The sequence below is a fragment of the Scyliorhinus canicula genome, chromosome 5, assembly GCF_902713615.1.
Source record: "Scyliorhinus canicula chromosome 5, sScyCan1.1, whole genome shotgun sequence".
NCBI classification, from domain to species: Eukaryota; Metazoa; Chordata; class Chondrichthyes; order Carcharhiniformes; family Scyliorhinidae; genus Scyliorhinus; species Scyliorhinus canicula.
In genome coordinates, this window is record NC_052150.1 from 191832117 (window position 1) to 191854303 (window position 22187).

A 22187-nucleotide genomic window follows, 5' to 3' on the forward strand; every position below is an offset into this window, starting at 1 on the left:
TATTTATTTACAATAACAATATTACAGGAGCAGCTACAAACAGTGCTGCTAGCAGTCCAGTCAACTTAAGACTGCTCACAAAGCCTACACAGTTGATTATATGGGCCCCCTCAATGAGCTATCATTGAGGGAGCTCATTCTCCAATTGGCCAACCAGTAAAACTCCTGAAAACTCGTGCTGGATTCTTCGTGGCCCTCACAAAAGTGACAATAAACAAATCCAATCCAATTCTGCTGGTGTGTGGATGCAAACCTCGATCCCACTGCCAGTGGGGGTTGGAGTATTGCATTCGGATCCACCAATGACAATCACAATTTTTAGATTCTCCACTGCGTAGGGGACCCTGCTGCAAGAGGCAGAGAATCCGAGCCACTGTCTTTCCATGATAGAACCACAAAGATAATTATAAAATAATCACGTCTTGTCACAAGTATGCTTCAATGAAGTTACTGTGAAAAGTCCCTGGTCACCACATTCCAGCGATTGTTTGAGGAGGCCGGTTCGGGAATTGAACCCGCGCTTCTGGCATTGTTCTGCATTACAAGCCAGCTGTTTAGCCCACTGTGCTAAACCAGTCCCCCCCAAATCATATAAAGGGCAATCAAAAATGCTATAAGTTGTGAAGGATCAGAATGACAGCCCATGGGCTCACGGTTAAGAAGTAAGAAAAATGCAGCAAAAACCCAAAATAACATGTAATCATAATGTTTGAGGGACACAGAAGATAATTCTCCTGCCCTTCTTCAAAATAGTACTAGGGAATCTTTTACATCAATCCGAGCAGGTAGATGGGGCCTCGGTTTAACGTCTCATGTGAAAACAGCATCTCCAACAGTGCAGTATCCCCTCAGTATTGCTTTGGAATGCCAGCTTTGATTTTATGCTCAAGTCTGGAGTGGTACTTGAAATCAAAGGAAGAAAAGAAGGAACTTTATACATTGTCTTTCCCAACCTCAAGACATCCAAAGCACTTTACAGCGAATAAGTTATTTTTTGAAATGTAGTCACTTCTGCAATGTAGGGAAACACAGCAATCAATTTGCATGCACCAAAGTCGCATAAAAAGCAATGTATTAATATCCAGATAATCTGTTTTTGTGATGCGGTTAAGAGAAATATTGGTCAGGACAGTAGGGAGATCTCTGCTGTTTCTCTTCAAAATAGTGTCATGAGACATATGATACCCACCTCTGATGGAAGGTGGGACCTAACTATAATGAATTCTCTTTGCAATGCACTGGAGTATCACCCTTGTGTTTGAGTCTCTGGAATGGGACTTGAACCTGTGATCGACCAACACAGAGGTGAGAGTGTAACCACTGAACCATGGTTCGCATCTGATTGGCCATGCACATATCTGAAAAAAAGAGCATAAACCGTCTCGAGAAGGAGATTTACCAGCTTAATAGAAATATTTCCTTCCATTCTCATTTTCTGTCAGTTCTTCCTCACTACCTAAAATGGGGCTTGGTTGCGCTCCAGTACCTAACCTTTCAATTGTGACCTCAAAATGGAGGCTTCAACCTCAGGAAGCATCAGAATGAAGTTCAGAGTCCTGTCCTTGCCCAGCATTATGCACATGCATCAGTGGTCACTGTATAGTGATCAGGACATGACACCCATACAGATTTCCCCTTTAGTTCAGGTATTAATTGTGTCATCTCTACTGCTGCTGTGGCTAAATTCAATTAACTCAGCACTGCTCAAGGATTGGTTGATTCTTTGACTGTATGGGGTCCGTTATGTTCTGAGCAGCTGAGTGACAAAGGAACAATTATTGTGTGTGTTTTTTTAAAGTCTGAACCTAGAAATCCCAACTGGTTTGCTTCACAATGTACTTAACTGGAAAGATTTTCAAAATAATTCCAATTGGTTTTAACAAAAATATATAAAATGTGCATTACTATTTGTAGCCTTTGAAGCAAATATGAATATTGAGCAGAACTGGCGAATTCTGTGTTAATGTTTTAATTTGTGCTTTAAAGTATCATGGGAACTGTTCTTCCAAGCGTATGGAATGACAAAGTGTATTGGAACGAATGCTCGTTGTTCAGATTCTTCGAATCCCTGTTGAATTTTCATGGATTGCACTTGCTCAATTCACTTGCCGAGGGGTATACAAATAGGATTACAATCACAATTGATCTGCGCCCCTTCAGCAGTTGATTTTACGGAAATCGAGTTTAATGGATCAAGTTTGTGAGAAATTAATACATGTAGATTCATAATTTGTAATCCCAGAGAGATGAGGATAGTAGGTATAGCTACTACCTGAGCTGTGTCAGTGAAAAGTCAGTTGAGACTGCTTTATAGCCAATGACCACGTTTTGGTACTTAAGCTTGGCACATGAACTGCTCTTAAATAATTTAAAGACACAATTGTTCTCAGAAATTGTCACTGTATTTCAAATATATTAAATAAATAACTGTGATTATATATGATCTTAGGTTGAGGAATTAAAACTATCCAGAACTTGGGTAAACATTTCTCTCAGTGGTGCCATGGGATCTTTAATGTCCACACGAGCAGGCAGACAGAAGCTTAGTTTAAAGTCTCTGCTGGAAGATGGTACCCAAAACAATGTAGAACCTCCTCGGCACTGCACTTAAGTACAAAGCTGCATTATATACTCAAGTTCTGGAGCAGGGCTTGAAACATGACCTAACTATGAGCTGAGAATGTTGCAATTGAAGGCTGATGCTTATTGAGCGTGTAATACCTATAGTTTGGGACAGACTTGTCCCCGACCCTGTATTTTCATGTCACAGAATTTGGTACAGGTTGGTGCAGAAACTAGCTTTTAAGTGCTGCAGACGTCTAGATTCCCTATTCAAATTTGCTTCAACAATTGATCAGCTTTGTTGCTAACAGATTCATAACAGCTGAACACTCTCAGTACCAGATGCAGTGCACACCATTTTGGTAAAAAGCATATCTATCACTAACTAGATGAACACTCTTCAACTGAATCCAACGTAAATTAAGGTTCAAAATATTCATCAGTGATTGGAGGAAATCTGATCCTGAAAGATTCCCGAAACATAATACCATTTAGTAACAGAAATCAATGCACCAAGGGCAGGTAAGAGCAAATGTGACTCACATCGTAGAGGTAGAAGATTAAAAAAAAAAAATTTAGGGTACCTAATTATTTTTTTTCCAATTAAGAGGCAATTTGGCGTGGCCAATCCACCTAACCTGCATATCTTTTGGGTTGTGGGGGTGAAACCCACGCAGACACGGGGAGAATGTGCAAACTCCACACGGTCAGTAATGGTCACGGTCTGTACGGTATTCGAACCCGGGTCCTCAGTGCCACAGTCCCAATGCTAACCACTGTGCACCATGCTGCCCCGAGGTCAAAGATAACTGACAGTTCTCCAGCCTGTCATCAAGTGGGCAACACGGTAGCATAGTGGTTATCAATATGGCTTCACAGCACCAGGGTCCCAGGTTCGATCCCCAGCTTGGGTCACCGTCTGTGCGGAGTCTGTACGTTCGCCCCGTGTCAGCGTGAGTTTCCTCCGGGTGCTCCGGTTTCCTCCCACAAATCCTGAAAGATGTGCTATTAGGTAATTTGGACATTCTGAATTCTCCCTCCATGTACCCGAACAGACGACGGAATGTGGAGAGTAGGGGCCTTTCACTGTAACTTCATTGCAGTATTAATGTAAGCCTACTTGTGACAATAAAGATTATTATTATGTCTGGAACTGGATACTTGGAGACTCCAGCTGACTGATCTTTTGAGGTCAGAGATCTGTACTGGCTGTGATTTTGATTTAAATATGGCATTTGTATTTTTTTTGTTTTATTGTCTCCTCGAAAAAGAGAATTTGTCCTGAACTATTACTGCCAAAATGTTTACTTAACTATGGTGACAAATACTTATGGCTGCTGCATTGTTTAATTATTCATCAGTTGATTTTTGTAAAACGATAGTGCACATTTTCCCTGGAGGATGGTTAAGAAGTAAGAATTGGAGGAGTAGAGGTTTAGAGCCTGTGGGGCATTGGAGTTAGAATCTTTTTTTAAAAAATAATTTTTATTGAAATTTTTACAAAATATAAACAACTCAACTCTATTAAGAAAACAACCGCGGTAACACCCCAAGAACAATTCCCACCCAATTTCAAAAGCAACTACAAACAAAAGAAGAAAAAAACAAAACAAAAGACCCCCCCCCCCCCCGGGTTGCTGCTGCTGCCGGCCTATTCCCCTACCGTTCTGCCAGGAAGTCCAGGAAAGGCTGCCACCACCTAAAAACCCCTTGTACTGATCCCCTCAGGGCAATTTTCACCTTTTCCAATTTGATGAACCCTGCCATATCATTGATCCAGGCCTCCACGCTTGGGGGCCTCGCATCCTTCCACTGAAGAAGAATCCTCCGCCGGGCTACTAGGGACGCAAAGGCCAGAACATCGGCCTCTTTCGCCTCCTGCACTCCCGGCTCCACTGCAACCCCAAAAATTGCGAGTCCCCAGCCTGGCTTGACCCTGGATCCCACCACCCTCGACACCATCCTTGCTACCCCCTTCCAAAACTCCCCCAGCGCTGGGCACGCCCAAAACATATGGGCGTGGTTCGCTGGGCTCCCTGAGCACCTAGCACACCTGTCCTCACCCATGAAAAACCTACTCATCCTCGTCCCAGTCATGTGGGCCCTATGCAGCACCTTGAATTACATGAGGCTAAGCCTCGCACAGGAAGAGGAGGAATTCACTCTCTCCAGGGCATCCGCCCACGTCCCCTCCTCAATCTCCTCACCCAGCTCCTCTTCCCATTTACCCTTCAGTTCCTCCGCCGAGGCCTCGTCTACCTCCTGCATCACCCGGTATATGTCCGAAACCCTCCCACCTCCAACCCACACCCCCGAGAGCAACCGATCCCGCACCCCTCGTGGGGGCAGCAAGGGGAATCCCTCCACCTGCTGCCTGGCAAACGCCCTCACCTGCATGTACCTAAACATGTTCCCCGGGGGGAGCCCAAACTTCCCCTCTAACTCCCCCAAGCTCGCGAACCTCCCCTCCACAAACAGGTCCCTCAACCTCCTAACCCCTGCCCTGTGCCAGCCCAGGAATCCGCCATCAATGCTCTCTGGGACAAACCGATGGTTCCCCTGTATCGGGGCCTCCATCGAGCCCCCCACTTCTCCCCTGTGCCGTCTCCATTGCCCCCAAACTTGAGAGTAGCCGCCACCACCGGGCTCGTGGTATACCTCGTTGTAGGGAGCGGCAACGGCGCCGTTACCAGCGCCTCCAGGCTCGCGCCCACACATGACGCCGCCTCCATGCTCTTCCATGCTGCCCCTTCCCCGTCCATTACCCACTTACGCACCATCGCTGCGTTGGCAGCCCAATAGTACCCACAGAGGTTGGGCAACGCCAGCCCCCCCTATCCCTGCCTCGTTCCAGGAACACTCTTCTCACCCTCGGAGTCCCATGCGCCCACACAAATCCCGTGATACTCCTGTTGACCCTCCTAAAAAAGGCCTTTGGGATAAGGATGGGGAGGCACTGGAACAGGAACAAAAACCTCGGGAACACCGTCATCTTAACGGACTGCACCCTCCCCGCCAGTGACAGCGGTAGCATATCCCACCTCTTAAACTCCTCCTCCATCTGCTGCACCAACCTTGTGAGGTTGAGCTTGTGCAGGGCCCCCCAGCTCCCAGCCACCTGGACCCCTAGGTACGTGAAGCTCTTCCCTGCCTGCTTCAATGGGATCCTACCAATCCCCTCCTCTTGATCCCCCGGATGCACTACAAACAACTCACTCTTGCCCAGGTTCAACTTATACCCCGAGAAACCCCGAATTCACTAAGAATCCTCATCACCTCCGGCATCCCCCCCACCGGGTCCGCCACATACAGCAACAGGTCGTCCGCATACAGCGACACTCGATGCTCCTCCCCACCCTGCACCAGGCCCCTCCAGTTCCCTGACTCCCTCAATGCCATGGCCAGGGGCTCAATCGCCAACGCGAAGAGCAAGGGGGACAGGGTGCACCCCTGTCTCGTCCCCCGGTACAGCCGAAAGTACTCCGACCTCCTCCTGTTTGTGGCTACACTCGCCATCGGGGCCTCGTAGAGCAGCCTCACCCACCGGATAAACCCCTCCCCAAACCCAAACCTCTCCAACACCTCCCACAAATACTCCCACTCAACCCTATCAAAGGCCTTCTCCGCATCCAATGCCACCACTATCTCCGCCTCCCCTTCCATGGCCGGCATCATAATGACATTGAGGAGCCTTCGCACGTTCGTATTCAACTGCCTTCCCTTCACAAACCCCATCTGGTCCTCATGAATGACCCTGGGCATGCAATCCTCTATTCTAGTGGCCAGGATCTTTGCCAGCAGCTTAGCGTCGGCGTTCAGCAGCGAAATCGGCCTATATGACCCGCACTGCAGAGGGTCCTTGTCCCGCTTCAGGATCAAGGAAATCAGCGCCCGTGACATAGTTGGGGGCAAAGCCCCCCCCTCCCTTGCCTCGTTAAAGGTCCGGACCAACAGGGGCCCCAACAGGTCCAAATATCTTTTATAAAATTCCGCCGGAAACCCGTCCGGCCCCGGCGCCTTCCCCGACTGCATGCTCCCTATCCCTTTGAACACCTCCTCCAGCTCGATCGGCGCCCCCAGTCCCTCCACCTGCTCCTCCTCCACCCTCGGGAATCGCAGCTTGTCCAAGAAGCGCCCCATTCCACCCCCCTCCACCGGGGGCTCCGACCGGTACAGTTCCCCATAGAAGTCTCTGAAGACCCCATTAACATCTACTCCCCTCCGCACCACCTTCCCAGCCTTATCCGTCACTCCCCCAATCTCCCTGGCCGCGTCCCGCTTTCGGAGCTCCTCAAGGCCTCCGCCGGCCGCCATTTTGTCTTCCTTCCCCCGCTTTTTCAGGGGTGCTTTCTCCGGTTTTCTCCTTACCCCACTCCTGGTCCGGACCATAGGACCATTGGGGTCGACTCCTGACCTCTTCCCACGTCGGGATTTGCCGCCACAGCTCCGTTGGGGGCCCTGAAAAGAGCCCCAAAGTCCGTTCTCAGCGGGAGCTGCCGAATGTGCGGCTTAGCTCCTCATTGCTGCCACCGGAAGTCTGGAGTTAGAATCTATAGAATCCCTACAGTGCAGAAGAAGGCCATTCAGCCCAGTCTGCACCAACCATCCGAAAGAGCACTCTACCAAGGCCCTCCGCCCTATTGCAATAATCTCACCTAACCTACATATCTGTGGACACGAAGAGCAATTTAACATGGCCAATCCACCTAACCTGCACATCTTTGGACTGTGGGAGGAAACAGGAACACCTGGAGCAAACCCAAGAAGACATGGGGAGAACGTGCAAACTCTACACTGTTGCCCAAGGCAGGAATTAAATCCTGGGTCCCTGGCGCTGTGAGGCAGCAGTGCTAACCACTGTGCCACCGTGTCGCCCAGTCCAGTATTGGAAACAAGGATGCAAATTTAAAAATAGAGGCGCCAATGTAAGTCAGTCAGCTCAGGGATGATGGGTTAAATGAGACTTGTGAGAAAGTAAAACAACTTTTTTTCATAATCTAAAGGCAGTGACTATTAATCATAAAATAATTGTGAAGATGAAAGAGAATTTGTATATGGTTTATATGGTTTTTGTGAGAAATAAATGTTAACCGGCCAACTTTTCCATTGTTTCTTTGCAGGTATCTGTAGCTGGTACTCAAGTTGCTTCAGGGTCTCCAGCTGTAACTGTTGTACAGTTGCCTTCTGGCCAGACTGTGCAGGTCCAGGGAGTAATCCAAACCGCACAACCCTCTGTAATACAATCACCACAGATACAGACGGTACAGGTTAGCTATAGTTTTGGACTACTATACCTTTTTTCCAGAAACTTGGATGCTATGCAAAGCCACCATTACTGTATGAAATAGCTAAGAAGATTAAATTTTAAGAAGCATTTTTGTCTTATTTGTTCATGGGATGTGGGTGTCACTGGCAAGACGTGCATTTATTGGCATCCCAATTGCCCTTGAACAGGTGGTGGTGAGCTGCTCCTTTGAACCACTGCATTTGTGTGGTCACTCCACTGTGCTGTTGGGTCAGAAGTTCCAGAATTTCGGTCCAGTGATTTAAAAATAAATACATTTAGAGTACCCAATTCATTTTTTCCAATTAAGGGGCAATTTAGCGTGGCCAATCCACCTACCCTGCACATCTTTGGGTTGTGGGGGCGAAACCCACACAAACACGGGGAGAATGTGGAAACTCCACTCTGACAGTGACCCAGAGCCAGGATCGAACCTGGGACCTCAGCGCCGTGAGGCAGCAGGGCTAACCCACTGCGCCACATGCTGCCCGATTTTGATCCAGTGATGATAGAGCAATGGTGATATTGTTCCAAGTCAGGATTGTGTGTAGCTTGGAGGGAAACTTGTAGATGGTGCTCCCATTCATCTGCTGTCCTTTTAGGAGGTGAGCACGGTAAGAAGTCTTACAACACCAGGTTAAAGTTCAACAGGTTTGTTTCAAACAGGAGCTTTCAGAGCACTGCTCCTTCCTCAGGTGAATGAGGTGGAGGTGGAGTTTGTGGGTTTGGGAGGTGCTGTTGAAGGAGCCTTACCGAGTTGCTGCAGTGCATCTTTTAGATGGTACTCACTGCAGCCATGAGCCGCTGGTGCTGGAAAGGGTTAAGGTGAGGTGTGAGTCAAATGAGCCACTTTTGTTTTGGAGTTTGTTGAGCTTCAATGTTACTGGAGCTGTGTTCACATAGGGAAATGCTGAATATTCTTTTTGCACTCGAGTCATTTTATCAGGTGAGCTTTGATTTGCAGAGTTCCTGGGGTTTGAATGACATAAGACTTGCACAAGCTATCAATTGTTCAAAGCTACAGCCCACCTTATCATGAGATGTGTATCAGGCACTAAGCAGCTCTCAGCATCCACAATAGCTTCACAATCACTGAAGAGCACATAGGGAGCAAACATTTTTTTAATGACTTGTAAACATCATAACAAGCATCATCTACTCTCACGTGGATAAAAAAAACAAAGCTATGATACTCTATGAAGTTGTTCTGTTGTTTTGGCCAATATTTATTCCTCAGTCGCCACATTTAAGAAAAAACAGATAATCTGGTCTTCATCACGTTTTGGGTGCGATCGACCGGCCACATTGCATCTGAAAAGCAGCGTGCAGTGGCACAATGTGGCCGATAGGAACACCTACGCATCTTTGGACTGTGGGAGGAAACCGGAGCACCCAGAGGAAACGCAGGCAGACACGGGACGATCATGCAAACTCCACACAGACAGGCACGCGAGGCTGAATTTAACCCGGGTCTCTGGTGCTGTGAGGCGGCAGTGCGAACCACTGTGTAAAAATGCCTTTTTTTCTTTAACTTGGGAGTAACACTTTGTTACTGGTATAATTTGCTATGCTAAGTTTGATCACATCTACCTTTTTGAACAGGGAAATTTTGAATAATTTATATTTTCAATTTCTGACATTTTGCTCTCTGAATCAGTTTCCCAGCCTCCATGGTCTGTGAAGTTTAGCTTACTGAGAGGCCTGTCCTCCCTGATTTACACTGGTACCCCATTCTCTGTTCCCTAAACTTTATCATTCTCATCCGGGGCTGTTTAGCACAGTGGGCTAAATCGCTGGCTTTGAAAGCAGACCAAGGCAGGCCAGCAGCACGGTTCGAGTCCCGTAACAGCCTCCTCGAACAGGTGCCGGAATGTGGTGACTAGGGGCTTTTCACAGTAATTTCATTGAAGCCTACTCGTGACAATAAGCGATTTTCATTTCATTTTAAATTTATATCTTTCGGTGACCCTTCTCTCTCCACAGAGGCAGTCAGACCTGCTGTGATTTTCCGGTATTTTCTGTTTTTGTCCCAACCCTTCATGTTTAATGGCCTCTTCTGCAAGTTACTTCCTTCATCTCACCATTAATATCTTTGCCTTTAGTTTCCCTGGCACTATTTTCAGGAATTCCCTCCTTAAACTTTCTGGCTCATCACATCCTTCTCCTTTTTCTTCTTCTTCGATGATCACTTGCTAACGAGTATGATTGTCCACCTAAGAAGCTGTGTGTTACTGGTCATGGGTTCTTGCATGGCTGATGAGCCCGATCCTAGAGACGCATCTTCGACCGCACACTTGGTAGATGTTTCCGGGACGTTGGATTGGTCCTAGATCGCTAGTATTCCTTTCTCAGACTCCTTTTATCGGCCTCCTCTTGCCCTCAGTTGTCCTCGAAGAATTGTGTCCCTTCAATCAGGAGTATCCTCCAAATAGGTCTCTTCTGAGCAAGGGCCTCCCAGCCGTTGACATCTATTTAGCATTTCTTATGGTAAGTATTCAGTGTGTCTTGGAAGTGCTTCCTTGTTTCCTTCCTTAAGCTGGGCAAAGAAAATTTGCTTTGGCAGTTGGTATTCTGACATCCTCAGAACATGGCCAGTCCAGCGGAGTTGGTTTTGTATGAGCATGGCCTCGATGCTGGTGGTCTTGGCTCCTTCAAGAACAATAATGTTAGTACACCTGTCCTCCCAGCTGACCTGGAGAATCTATCTCAGACAGCATTGATGGTACCTCTTCATGGCCTTGAGGTGGCGCCTGAACGTAGTCCAAGTTTCTGAGTCGTATAGAAGAGTTGTGAGGATGACCACCTTGTACACGAGGATCTTGGTGTCAGCACGGATGTTGTGGTCGTCAAAGACTCTTGTTCTTAAGCATTCGAAGGAGGCGCTGGCGGATTGGCCACTATGTTGGATCTCCACATCAATGTCAGCCTTAGAGGAGAGGTGGTTCCCCAGATATGGGAAATGTTCCACGTTAGGGAGAGAGACCGGATCTTGGCCTGTGGCGGGTTGGTAAACGAGTTGGGGGGAGAGCGGGGGGGGGGCGGGGGGAGGAGAGGAGTGTGCTTGTTTCCTCAAGGTAGATGCCTGGTGTGGGACATCTTTTTAAAAAATATTAATTTAGAGTACCCAATTATTTTTTCCAATTAAGGGGCAATTTAGCGTGGCCAATCCACCTAACCTGCACATCTTTGGGTTATGGGGGCGAAACCCATGCAGACATGGGGAGAATGTGCAAACTCCACATGGACAATGATCCAGGGCCGGGATTCGAACCCGGGTCCTCAGCGCCGTAGGCAGCAATGCTAACCACTGTGCCACCGTGCTGCCCTGTGTGGGACATCTTTTAACATGGATATGCCATTGCACATCAGCAGACACATGGAGCGGGATTCTCCCGTACCCGGCGGGGCGGGGGGGGGTCCCGGCAGGACGTAGTGGCGTGAACCAGTCCGGCGTCGGCCCACCCCAAAGGTGTGGAATCTTCCGCAGCTCCAGGGGCTAGACTGGCGCTGGAGTGGTTTGCGCCCCGCCGGCCGGCGTGAGTCCGCACATGCACGGGAGCGTCAGCGGCTGCTGACGTCATCCCCGTGCATGCGCAGGGGGGGAGGGTTCACCTACGCGTCGGCCATCACGGAGGCTGACACGGCTGACGCGTAGGAAAAGAGTGCCCTCACGGCACAGGCCCGCCCGCGGATCGGTGGGCCCCGATCGCGGGCCATGCCACCGTGGGGACACTCTCCGGGGCCAGATCCCCCCCCAAAGGACCCCGGAGGCCGCTCACGCTGCCATGTCCCGCCGGTAAGGGACCTAGTCTAATCTACGCCGGCGGGACTGGCAAAGAACCAGCGGGACTTCGGCCCATCGCGGGCCGGAGAATCGCCGGGGGGGGGGGCTGCTGCGAGTGGCCGTCATCCGGCGCGGCACGATTCCCGCCCCCGCCAAATCTCTGGTGCCCCCCCCCCCGGGCGATTCTCTGACCCGGCGGGGGGGTCGGAGAATCCTGCCCCTAGTCATTGACAGAGGTTAGGTGCAGTTTCAGTTGCAAGGGAACCTAGACGACTAGAGGTCTCCCTACTGCTCCAGCCTTCATCTGCCATTGCAGCCATTGATACCATACGAATATCTATCACCTGATCTGATTTGAGGACTTGCTTTGGGTTACATTCTCTTTGGTTCCTCCCCTCTGACAGCCCATCAACATCTCGACTGGCGTGATACTCATTATGGCATGCAGGGTTGTCCAGTAGCAGAGTAAGAACCTGACGAAGCGGGTCTCACAGGAAACTGTTGTCTGCTGTTTTCATTCCAAGCTTAAACGTTTGTACCACCCGCTTGGAAAACCCATTTGAAGCTGGGTGGTATGGGCGATCCTTATGTGAAGGATTCCGTTGATGGACACGAATGCCTGCAAATTCCGCACTCACAAACACCTACCATTGTCTGATACCAGCACCTCGGGTGTGCCATGCATGCTGAAAATGTGCCAGAGTTTCTCTTTGGTGCCTTGGGCCATTGTCGCCTTTATCTTGAGGGCCTTCAACCATTTGTGGTTTGTGGCCAAGGTGCCTAATTGTCAGCGGGAGTGCCAGGGTACCACTCTGCCCAGAGCTTGACCACTCGGGTGTCTCCAATGGCCTTGGAGACCCCCCGATGTGCAGATACGACTGGTCCACGTTTACGTGGACTAGTACTATACGGCCCCTGGTCGAGGCCTCATTGGTAGACAGTTAGTTCCTGGGCCCCCGTAGAATACGGCACAGACATATTTAAATAAGCCTAATAATTCATTTAAATATGCGGATCTAGATCACGCCCAGTGAGGGCAAGATCAAGATCGCAACATTTCAAGAGGTTCGGTTGAATCTTGTGTGAGGCCTCTTGCCAGGTTCAACGCCTTGTAACATCACCAAGTTGGGTGCGATGAGGCTGGTAAATCCCTCACCTTGCAAAAATATATTCTTTATGTATATGTTACCATAATTCCCTGTCAATTTAATATGTAGTTTAAGATTCTAATTACAAATATGAAGCTTTCAAGATGAACAGGTTATTTTAGAAAATCATTTGATTCAAGTTTGGCCTTCTCTGCTGAGCAGAATTTACTGCCCAGCATTGGGTGTACCGAAAATCTATTTTCAATTAACTGGGATTTAAATGATGAAGTTCTACTATGTTTTTAACAACCATTCAAAAATGTATTTTTACCAATTACTTTTTAATGTCTTGTTTGAAATTGAATTTATAGGTAGCTACTATAGCAGAAACGGATGAGTCTGGCGATTCAGCTGAGGTTGTGACTGACTCTCAAAAACGGAGAGAAATCCTATCTAGACGACCGTCCTACAGGTATTATTTTTTTAAAAACGAGAAAAATCCTGAACTATAAATTATTTAAAATCTCATTGCTTCTTTATTTGTAGGTTTCTGCCACATACTGCATACCTACTGTTTCACAAAGTGAATGATGTCCTTTGGCTGTATCAGGTTTTCTAAGAACTATAAATTGTAGAATATAAAACAGCATGGCCAGGAGTCTCCCCTACCCGGCGGGGCGGGGGGTCACGGCGTGTTGGAGTGGCGTGAACCACTCCGGCGTCGGGCCGCCCCAAAGGTACGGAAATCTCTGCACCCTTAGGGGCCAAGCCACGCCAGCCGGGGCCGAAAGGACTTCGCCGGCCGACGTAAGTCCGCGCATGCGCCGGAGCGTCAGCGGCTACTGACGTCATCCCGGCGCATGCGCAGGGGAGGGGGTCTCTTCTGCCTCCTCCATGGTGAAGACCATGGCGAAGGCGGAAGAAAAAGAGTGCCCCCACGGCACAGGCCCGCCTGCCGATTGGTGGGCCCCAATCGCGGGCCAGGCCACCGTGGGGGCACCCCCCCGGGGTCAGATCGCACCGCACCCGCCCGCGCCGCCTGCTCCCGCCAGTAAGGTAGGTGGTTTAATCCACGCCGGCGGGAGAGGGTTGACAGCGGCGGGACTTCGGCCCATTGTGGGCTGGAGAATTGCCGTGGAGGGCCTGCCGACCGGCGCAGCGCGATTCGCGCCCCTGCCGAATCTCTGGTGGCGGAGAATTCGGGACACGGCGGGATTGACGCCAGCCCCGGGCGATTCTCCAACCCGGTGGGGGGTCGGAGAATCCTGCCCCGTATGTTGAATCAAAACAAACAATTAGTTAAATTTCTTCTCTAACTAGCCTAAAATTTCTCTTCATTTTGAGAAATCGTGGCCTGGATTCTCAAATTCTGACACTAAGTGCTGACACCAGCGTGGGAACGGTGGCCTATTACAACCGAAAAAACGGCCACCGATTCCCCCGTCTGGTGGGGGGCTAGCAGGCACGCAGCATAGAGCACCCGGCTCTAGCTGCGGATAGGGTTGGAGAATGGCTGGGTCCGTGGTCGCGCATGCGCACGGCGGCGGCCTGCAGCGGTCACGCCGTGCAACATGGTCCGGCTGCACACGGATCCATCCTGCCAAATAGTGCCTCCTTTGGGCAGGCTCACCACCCCTGGACCACTCCCCCACCAGTGCCCCCAGCCCCTGCCTGCGGATCGGCTCTCCTCCGACTGAGGCAGCGCTGGACTCAGTCCGCAGCCGCCACGCCGAGTTTCCGAAAACAAAATAGCATGAGTGACCCATGCCGTCGGGAATTCGGCCCGTCAGGGGCGGAGCATCTGGAGGAGAGCCTCAGGTAACGTCCAGAAGCCGTCCATACGGCATGTGATTTGGGGGGGGGGGGGGGGGGGGGGCATTGCAAAAGCTGCGCAGCCCCAGATTTCGCCACCAACGCGGATTCTCCAGCCAATCACCGAATGCGATTTCGGCGTCGGAGACCGGAGAATCCCGCCCCATATTTCTATACCATGCAATGATTTCCATTTTTTTTGCGCTTAACACAGGGAACTATGAAGAAATTGCTAATGTCTGGATCTCATGAAAACCAGTCATTAACTGAGTCCTCGAATTGCCCTGAACATTAAAATCTTCAGAGAAGGCCATGCAGAACAAATCCAAACAGCAACTTCATATGACAGGCAAACCACACAGATCGATTCTAGGACGCTGGATAAGGACATCTGACAAATCACTTGCATTACACACCATGATGTAGTTAACCTACAATATCAGACAAACCAACTGTCTTCCAGATATGACAGGCAGGTCTGACTGCATAAACTGCAAGTAGTGTTTGTAGATGAAAATTTCACCAGGCGATTCACTACAGCAGGAGCGTGCTCTCCCACTTATTTCCTAATAACTCAAAGCATTTATTTTAACAACGCAAGAACAATTTTAAAAACATGCATGCAACCAATCTAGGACCACCAAAGCCACTGGTGGCCCACTCTCAACAGATGCACAGCACTGCCAGGCCTGGTGTTAACCATTGCCAAAATAGCAACAGTGAACAGCCAGGGAGAGAGAGCACCCCATTCATCTCCCAGCAATCTAACACTGGCACAGACATTGCATAGCATTGATTTACCACTGGGTCGCAATCATTTCTACTTCAAAGAAAAGTTGAGAACATTATGGATTTGTTACTGCCCAATTTTTTCATCTCCTAATTTTTGGAAAAACTGAGCAATTATAAAAATGCAAGCTTTGCAGTACTATATAGTCAGCTCATACTTATTTATTGAGAGGCAGTTATAGATTTGTACCGAATACTAGATTGCTGACTTGAATGACAATGGCTTGTATTTATACAGTTCCTTGAACATAAAGCGTTCTCAGGTGTTTTACAGGAGCATTATCAAACAAGATTTGAGACCGAACCAGACGAGATATTCCCGTTTTTAAATAGGAATGCGAAACGGCACCCACTTGCCCTCACACTGGGGAGCCGGTTAGTTCCCAGGAGACAGTTAGATTGGACTTCCGCCTCGTTCATGAGATGGAGATTGCCCTTAATTGGTCTCAATTGCTGTCTCGCCACATCTGGTTGGGATCTGGAACCCGCCAACAGGAGTGGGCTAGTTAGATCGCGAACCGTTTCGCGCCCGGCAGGTATCCTGATTTCGGCCTCTCCACCAATTTAACCAGCATGCACAGATCCATGCCAGGAGCAATGCGGCCGTTGAATCGCGCCCCATATCTTCCTCGGGGTCAAAGCTGTCTCCCCCAGCATTCACCTTGTGGACCCGACTGGCAGATCAGAGTTCTGCCTTTCTCTACAAATCCCTCCAAAATTTCCATTGCTTAGAACAAACAACATAGAAAATTACAGCACAGGAACAGGCCCTTAGGCCCTCCCAGCCTGCGCCGATCCAGATCCTTTATCTAAACCTGTTGCCTATTTTCCAAGGTCTACTTCTCTCTGTTCTCCACCCGTTCATATATCTGTCCAGATGCATCTTAAATGATGCTATCGTGCCCGCCTCTACCACCTCCGCTGGTAAAGCGTTCCAGGCACCCACCACCCTCTGCCTAAAAAACTTTCCACGCACATCTCCCTTAAACTTTCTCCCTCTCACGTTGAAATCGTGAACCCTTGTAATTGACTTGCTTATGTACAAGTCCTTTGCGATTGTCCACAATGAGATTACAATGTCATCAAAATTATGTCCTTAACAGCAAGCTGGCGGAGGGTGATAGCACCTTTGTCCTAAGTGAAGCTCTCAGCCTGCGATACCCTCTACCACTTGCCCTGCTTAGACCGTCATGTTGGTAGTGTGGCTCTTGTCACAGCCTGGTCTGTCCCTCTATTCTTTGAGGACCTCCTCTTATTTCACCCCCCTCACTTCTAATTTAAAACTCTAGTTTGCTACTTCTCACCTAACTACCACAAAACTTTTCTCACTGGGATATTTGCACTGCATTCCTCCCTGAGCCTTTGCCCCAAGCGCCTCTCGTACTTGGTGAATCTAAACTCCATCACAATTCATCAAGCATACTCTCACCCTCCTGAGTTCACTGTGCTTCTATTTTCCCTTAACCTTGTCCTCTGTACAAACATCATTATCGATTTTCATAACCTCTTCCTTGATCGTGGCATCTCATGTGGCCTCACTATTCACATTTTGTCAGTCACAGGTAAGACGATCTCTGATCCCCTCTTGGTATTGTTCTCCACCAGTATCCCCCCTCCACCTCCCAATCCTATTCCTTCTGTGCCCACCCTTGGAAAAAATATTTTCCGAATTTGTTTAGAACTGCCCTTTCAAAATCCAAACTGTAACCTTTGGCTCTCCGCCTAGATTAAACTTCCTCTCCGATCCATCCCTGTCTTAACTCCATAAGTTACATTTTCCTCCCTCCATTTCCACTCCAACCCCATCTTGTGCATTAGATCCACCATGTGGCCTCTCAATCCTCTCCCCATTTAGTTGCTGACTACCCAACTTTGTTCCCTGACTCTTGTACCTGATAATAATGGTAACGCTTCAGCCTTAAAGAGGATAAGAGTTGGTTTATCACAAAATTATTGCAGAAAATTAACTAAGTAAAAATATAACAGTTAAGAACCATAATTCAAATACAAAACTTCAGATGTACATGAAGAAAAGATAATTAAAGATAATTTCAAATCCGTCTCTGAGATATTGGCCAGAATCGCAGGTGCAGATGATGACGTGGGCACAAAATCTAGCAAGAGGCCAAAAACTAGAATCTCGCCGGTGAGATCTTGTGATGCGATTGTCTCCGCTAGTGATATAATGGGGGTGATTCCCCGAGCCCCGCACCGGGCCGGAGAATCGCCGCAACTGCACCATGATGCCCCGACGCCGGCGTGCGATCGTCCGAGGTGCGGACAATCAAAGAACAAAGAAAATTACAGCACAGGAACAGGCACTTTGGCCCACCCAGCCTGCGCCGATCCAGATCCTTTATCTAAACCTGTCTCCTATTTTCCAAAGTCTACTTCCCTCTGTTCCCGCCCGTTCATATACCTGTCTAGATGCCTCTTAAATGATGCTATCGTGCCCCCCTCTACTACCTCCGCTGGTAAAGCGTTCCAGGCACCCACCACCCTCTGCGTAAAAAACTTTCCACGCACATCTCCCTTAAACTTTCCCCCACTCACCTTGAAATCGTGACCCCTTGTAACAGACACCCCCACTCTTAGAAAAAGCTTGTTGCTATCCACCCTGTCCATACCTCTCATAATTTTGTAGACCTCAATCAGGTCCCCCCTCAACCTCCGTCTTTCCAATGAAAACAATCCTAATCTACTCAACCTTTCTTCATAGCTAGCACCCTCCATACCAGGCAACATCCTGGTGAACCTCCTCTGCACCCTCTCCAAAGCATCCACAACCTTCTGGTAATGTGGCGACCAGAACTGCACGCAGTATTCCAAATGTGGCCGAACCAAAGTCCTATACAACTGTAACATGACCTGCCGACTCTTGTACTCAATACCCCGTCTGATGAAGACAAGCATGCTGTATGCCTTCTTGACCACTCTATCAACCTGCGTTGCCACCTTCAGGGTACAATGGACCTGAACTCCCAGATCTCTCTGTACATCAATTTTCCCCAGTACTCTTCCATTGACCATATAATTTGATTGAATTTGAATTTGAATTTTCCATTGAATTTGATCTTCCAAAATGCATCACCTCGCATTTGCCTGGATTGAACTCCATCTGCCATTTCTCTGCCCAACTCTCCAATCTATCTATATTTTTCTGTATTCTCTGACAGTCCTCCTCGCTATCTGCAACTCCACCAATCTTAGTATCTTGCTAATCAGACCACCTATACCTTCCTCCAGGTCATTTATGTAGATCACAAACAGTGGTCCGAGCACGGATCCCTGTGGAACACCACTAGTCACCCTTCCCCATTTTGAGACACTCCCTTCCACCACTACTCTGTCTCCTGTTGCCCAGCCAGTTCTTTATCCATCTAGCTAGTACACCCTGAACCCCATACAACTTCACTTTTTCCATCAACCTGCCATGGGAAACCTTATCAAACGCCTTACTAAAGTCCATGTATATGACATCTACAGCCCTTCCCTCATCAATTAACTTTGTCACTTCCTCAAAGAATTCTATTAGGTTTGTAAGACATGACCTTCCCTGCACAAAACCATGCTGCCTATCACTGATAAGTCTATTTTCTTCCATATGTAAATAGATCCTATCCCTCAGTACCTTCTCCAACAGTTTGACTACCACTGACGTCAAGCTCACAGGTCTATAATTTCCTGGATTTTCTCTGCTACCCTTCTAAAACAAAGGGACAACATTAGCAATTCTCCAGTCCTCCGGGACCTCACCCATGCTCAAGGATGCTGCAAAGATATCTGTTAAGGCCCCAGCTATTTCGACCCTCGCTTCCCTCAGTAACCTGGGATAGATCCCATCCGGTCCTGGGGACTTGCCCACCTTAATGTCTTTTAGAATACCCAAAATTTCCCCCTTCCGTATGACAACTTGACCTAGAGTATTTAAACATCCATCCCTTGCCTCAACATCCGTCTTGTTCCTCTCCTTTGTGAATACCGATGCAAAGTACTCAGAAAGAATCTCACCCATTTCCTCTGAGTCCATGCATAAATTCCCTCTTTTGTCTTTGAGTGGGCCAATCCTTTCTCTAGTTACCCTCTTGCTCCTTACATACGAATAAAAGGCTTTGGGATTTTCCGTAACCCTGTTAGCCAAAGATATTTCATGACCCCTTTTAGCCCTCTTTATTGCGCATTTGAGATTCGTCCTATTTTCCCAATATTCCTCCAAAGCTTCATCAGTTTTAAGTTGCCTCGATCTTATGAATGCTTCCTTTTTCATCTTAGCTAGTCTCACAATTTCACCCGTCATCCATGGTTCCCTAATCTTGCCATTTCTATCTCTCATTTTCACAGGAACATGTCTGTCCTGCACTCTAATCAACCTTTCCTTAAAGGACTCCCACATTTCAAATGTAGATTTACCCTTAAACTGCTGCTCCCAATCCATATTCCCTAGCTCCTACCGAATTTTGTTATACTCTGCCTTTCCCCAATTTAGCACTCTTCCTTTCGGACCACTCTTGTCCATGAGTATTCTAAAACTTACGGAATTCCCAAAGTAATCACCGACTGAAACATCAACCACCTAGCCGGGATCATTCCCCAATACCAGGTCCAGTATGGCCCCTTCCCGAGTTGGACTATTTACATACTGCTCTAAAAAACTCCTGGATGCTCCTTACAAACACTGCTCCATCTACACCTCCAACACTACACGAATCCCATTCAATGTTGGGGAAGTTAAAATCTCCCATCACAACCACCCTATTGCTCCGACATTTTTCTATAATCTGTCTGCATATTTGTACCTCTACTTCATGCTTGCTTTTGGGAGGCCTGTAGTAAAGTCCCAACAATGTTACTGCACCCGTCCTATTTCTTAGCTCCACCCATATTGCCTCAGTGCTCGAATCCTCCATCGTGCCCTCCTTAATCACAGCTGTGATATCATCTCTGACGAGTAATGCAACTCCTCCCCCCCCCTTCTACCTCCCTCTCTATCCCTCCTGAAGCATCTATACCCTGGGATATTCAGTTGCCAGTCCTGCCCTTCCCTGAACCAAGTCTCAGTAATACCAATAACATCATATTCCCAGGTACTGATCCAAGCCCTAAGTTCATCTGCCTTACCTGCTACACTTCTCGCATTAAAACAAATGCACCTCAGACCACCTGTCCCTTTGCGTTCATCATCTCTTCCCTGTCTACTCTTCTCCTTAGTCACATTGAGTTCATTTTCTCGTACCTTACTGGCTTCCTAATCTGGTTCCCATCCCCCTGCCACATTAGTTTAAAACCTCCCCAACAGTGTTAGCAAAAGCACCCCCTAGGACATTGGTTCCAGTCCTGCCCAGGTGTAGACCATCCGGTTTGTAATGGTCCCACTGCCCCCAGAACCTGTTCCAATGTCCCAAAAATCGGAACCCCTCCCTCCTGCACCATCTCTCAGGCCACGTATTCATTCTGACTATTCTTGAGTTTCTACTCTGACTGTCCCATGGCACTGGTAGCAATCCTGAGATTACTACCTTTGAGGTCCTACTTTTTAACTTATCTCCTAACTCCCTAAATTCTGATTGTAGGACCTCATCTCTTTTTTTACCTATATCGTTGGTGCCTGTATGCACCACCACAACTGGCTGTTCACCCTCCCCCTTCAGTGTGTCCTGCAGCCGATCTGAGACATCCCTGACCCGTGCACCCGGGAGGCAACATACCATTCGGGAGTCTCGTTTTCGACCACAGAAACGCCTGTCTACTCCCCTTACAATTGAGTCCCATATGACTATAGCCCTGCCAGTCTTTTACCGCCCTTCTGTGCAGCAGAGCCAGCCAAGGTGCCAAGAGCCTGGCTACTACTGCCTTCCCCTGGTGAGTCATCTCCCCCAACAGTATCGAAAATGGTATACCTGTTTTGGAGGGAGATGACCGCAGGGGACACCTGCACTGCCTTCCTGCTCTTTCTCTGCCTTTTGGTCACCCATTCCATGTCTCCCTCACCAATCCTAATCTGTGGTGTGACCAACTCACTGAACGTGCTATCCACGACCTCCTCAGCATCGCGGATGCTCCAAAGTGAGTCCACCCGCAGCTCCAGAGCCGTCATGCGGTCGAACAGGTGCTGCAGCTGGACACACTTCGCGCACATGAAGAAGTCAGGGGCATCGGCCGTGTCCCTGAACTCCCACATTGAGCACGAGGAGCATAACACGGGTCTGGGATCTCCTGCCATTTTTAGCCTTTACCTTAACTGACTACAAACTATACTATCAAATAATTAATAAGTGACAGGAAAAAAAAGACTTTACTTACCAATCACAATACTTACCAACACACGAAGAGTTAAATTTATCCCAGCTGCTGCTAATTGGAGCACTTTCTTTACCAGCCAATCAGGTCACTGCTTTGCTGTGATGTCACCCTTCCAGGTACGTTTTTAAAGTTTTAAACAGGTAAACTTACCTTCCCAACGACCCCTCGTCACTGCTCCCGCCAAGAATCTGAAGTCCGCTGCTCCTTATCAACGGTCTTTTTTTTGGTTAGAGGAGGAGGGCGGGTGGGAGACACTACACATGTAGTGTCTCGGGTTTAGCCGCTGCCCAAATATATCAGTTCACTCACCTTCCCAGAGCGCAATTCGGCCGCTCCCGTTCAGCTCCTCCCACGCACTGCAAACTGCAAGGTACGTTTCTAAAAAGTAGGGAAACTTACCGCTCCCGTTCAGCTCCTCCCACACACTGCTCCTGCCAGGTAAGTTTTTAAAAACTAGGGAAACTTACCGCCCCCGTTCAGCTCCTCCCACGCACTGCAACTGCAAACAGCCCCCTGGTTACTGCTCTCACTGAAAAAAAGAAAGCACACTCCGCGCTCCTGAAATGAA

At 48.5% G+C, this 22187-nt stretch overlaps 1 protein-coding gene across 3 annotated transcripts in view; it reads left to right on the forward strand.

Moving 5' to 3' along the window:
- LOC119966503 (cAMP-responsive element modulator-like) overlaps window positions 1-22187 on the forward strand; it is a 191265-nt gene that overhangs the window by 78657 nt on the left and 90421 nt on the right. For all 3 annotated transcript variants that reach the window (XM_038798300.1, XM_038798301.1, XM_038798302.1), the window contains exons 4-5: window positions 7683-7829; window positions 13090-13190. In XM_038798300.1, the coding sequence (XP_038654228.1) occupies window positions 7683-7829; window positions 13090-13190 (248 nt within the window). The remainder of the gene's footprint in view (window positions 1-7682; window positions 7830-13089; window positions 13191-22187) is intronic.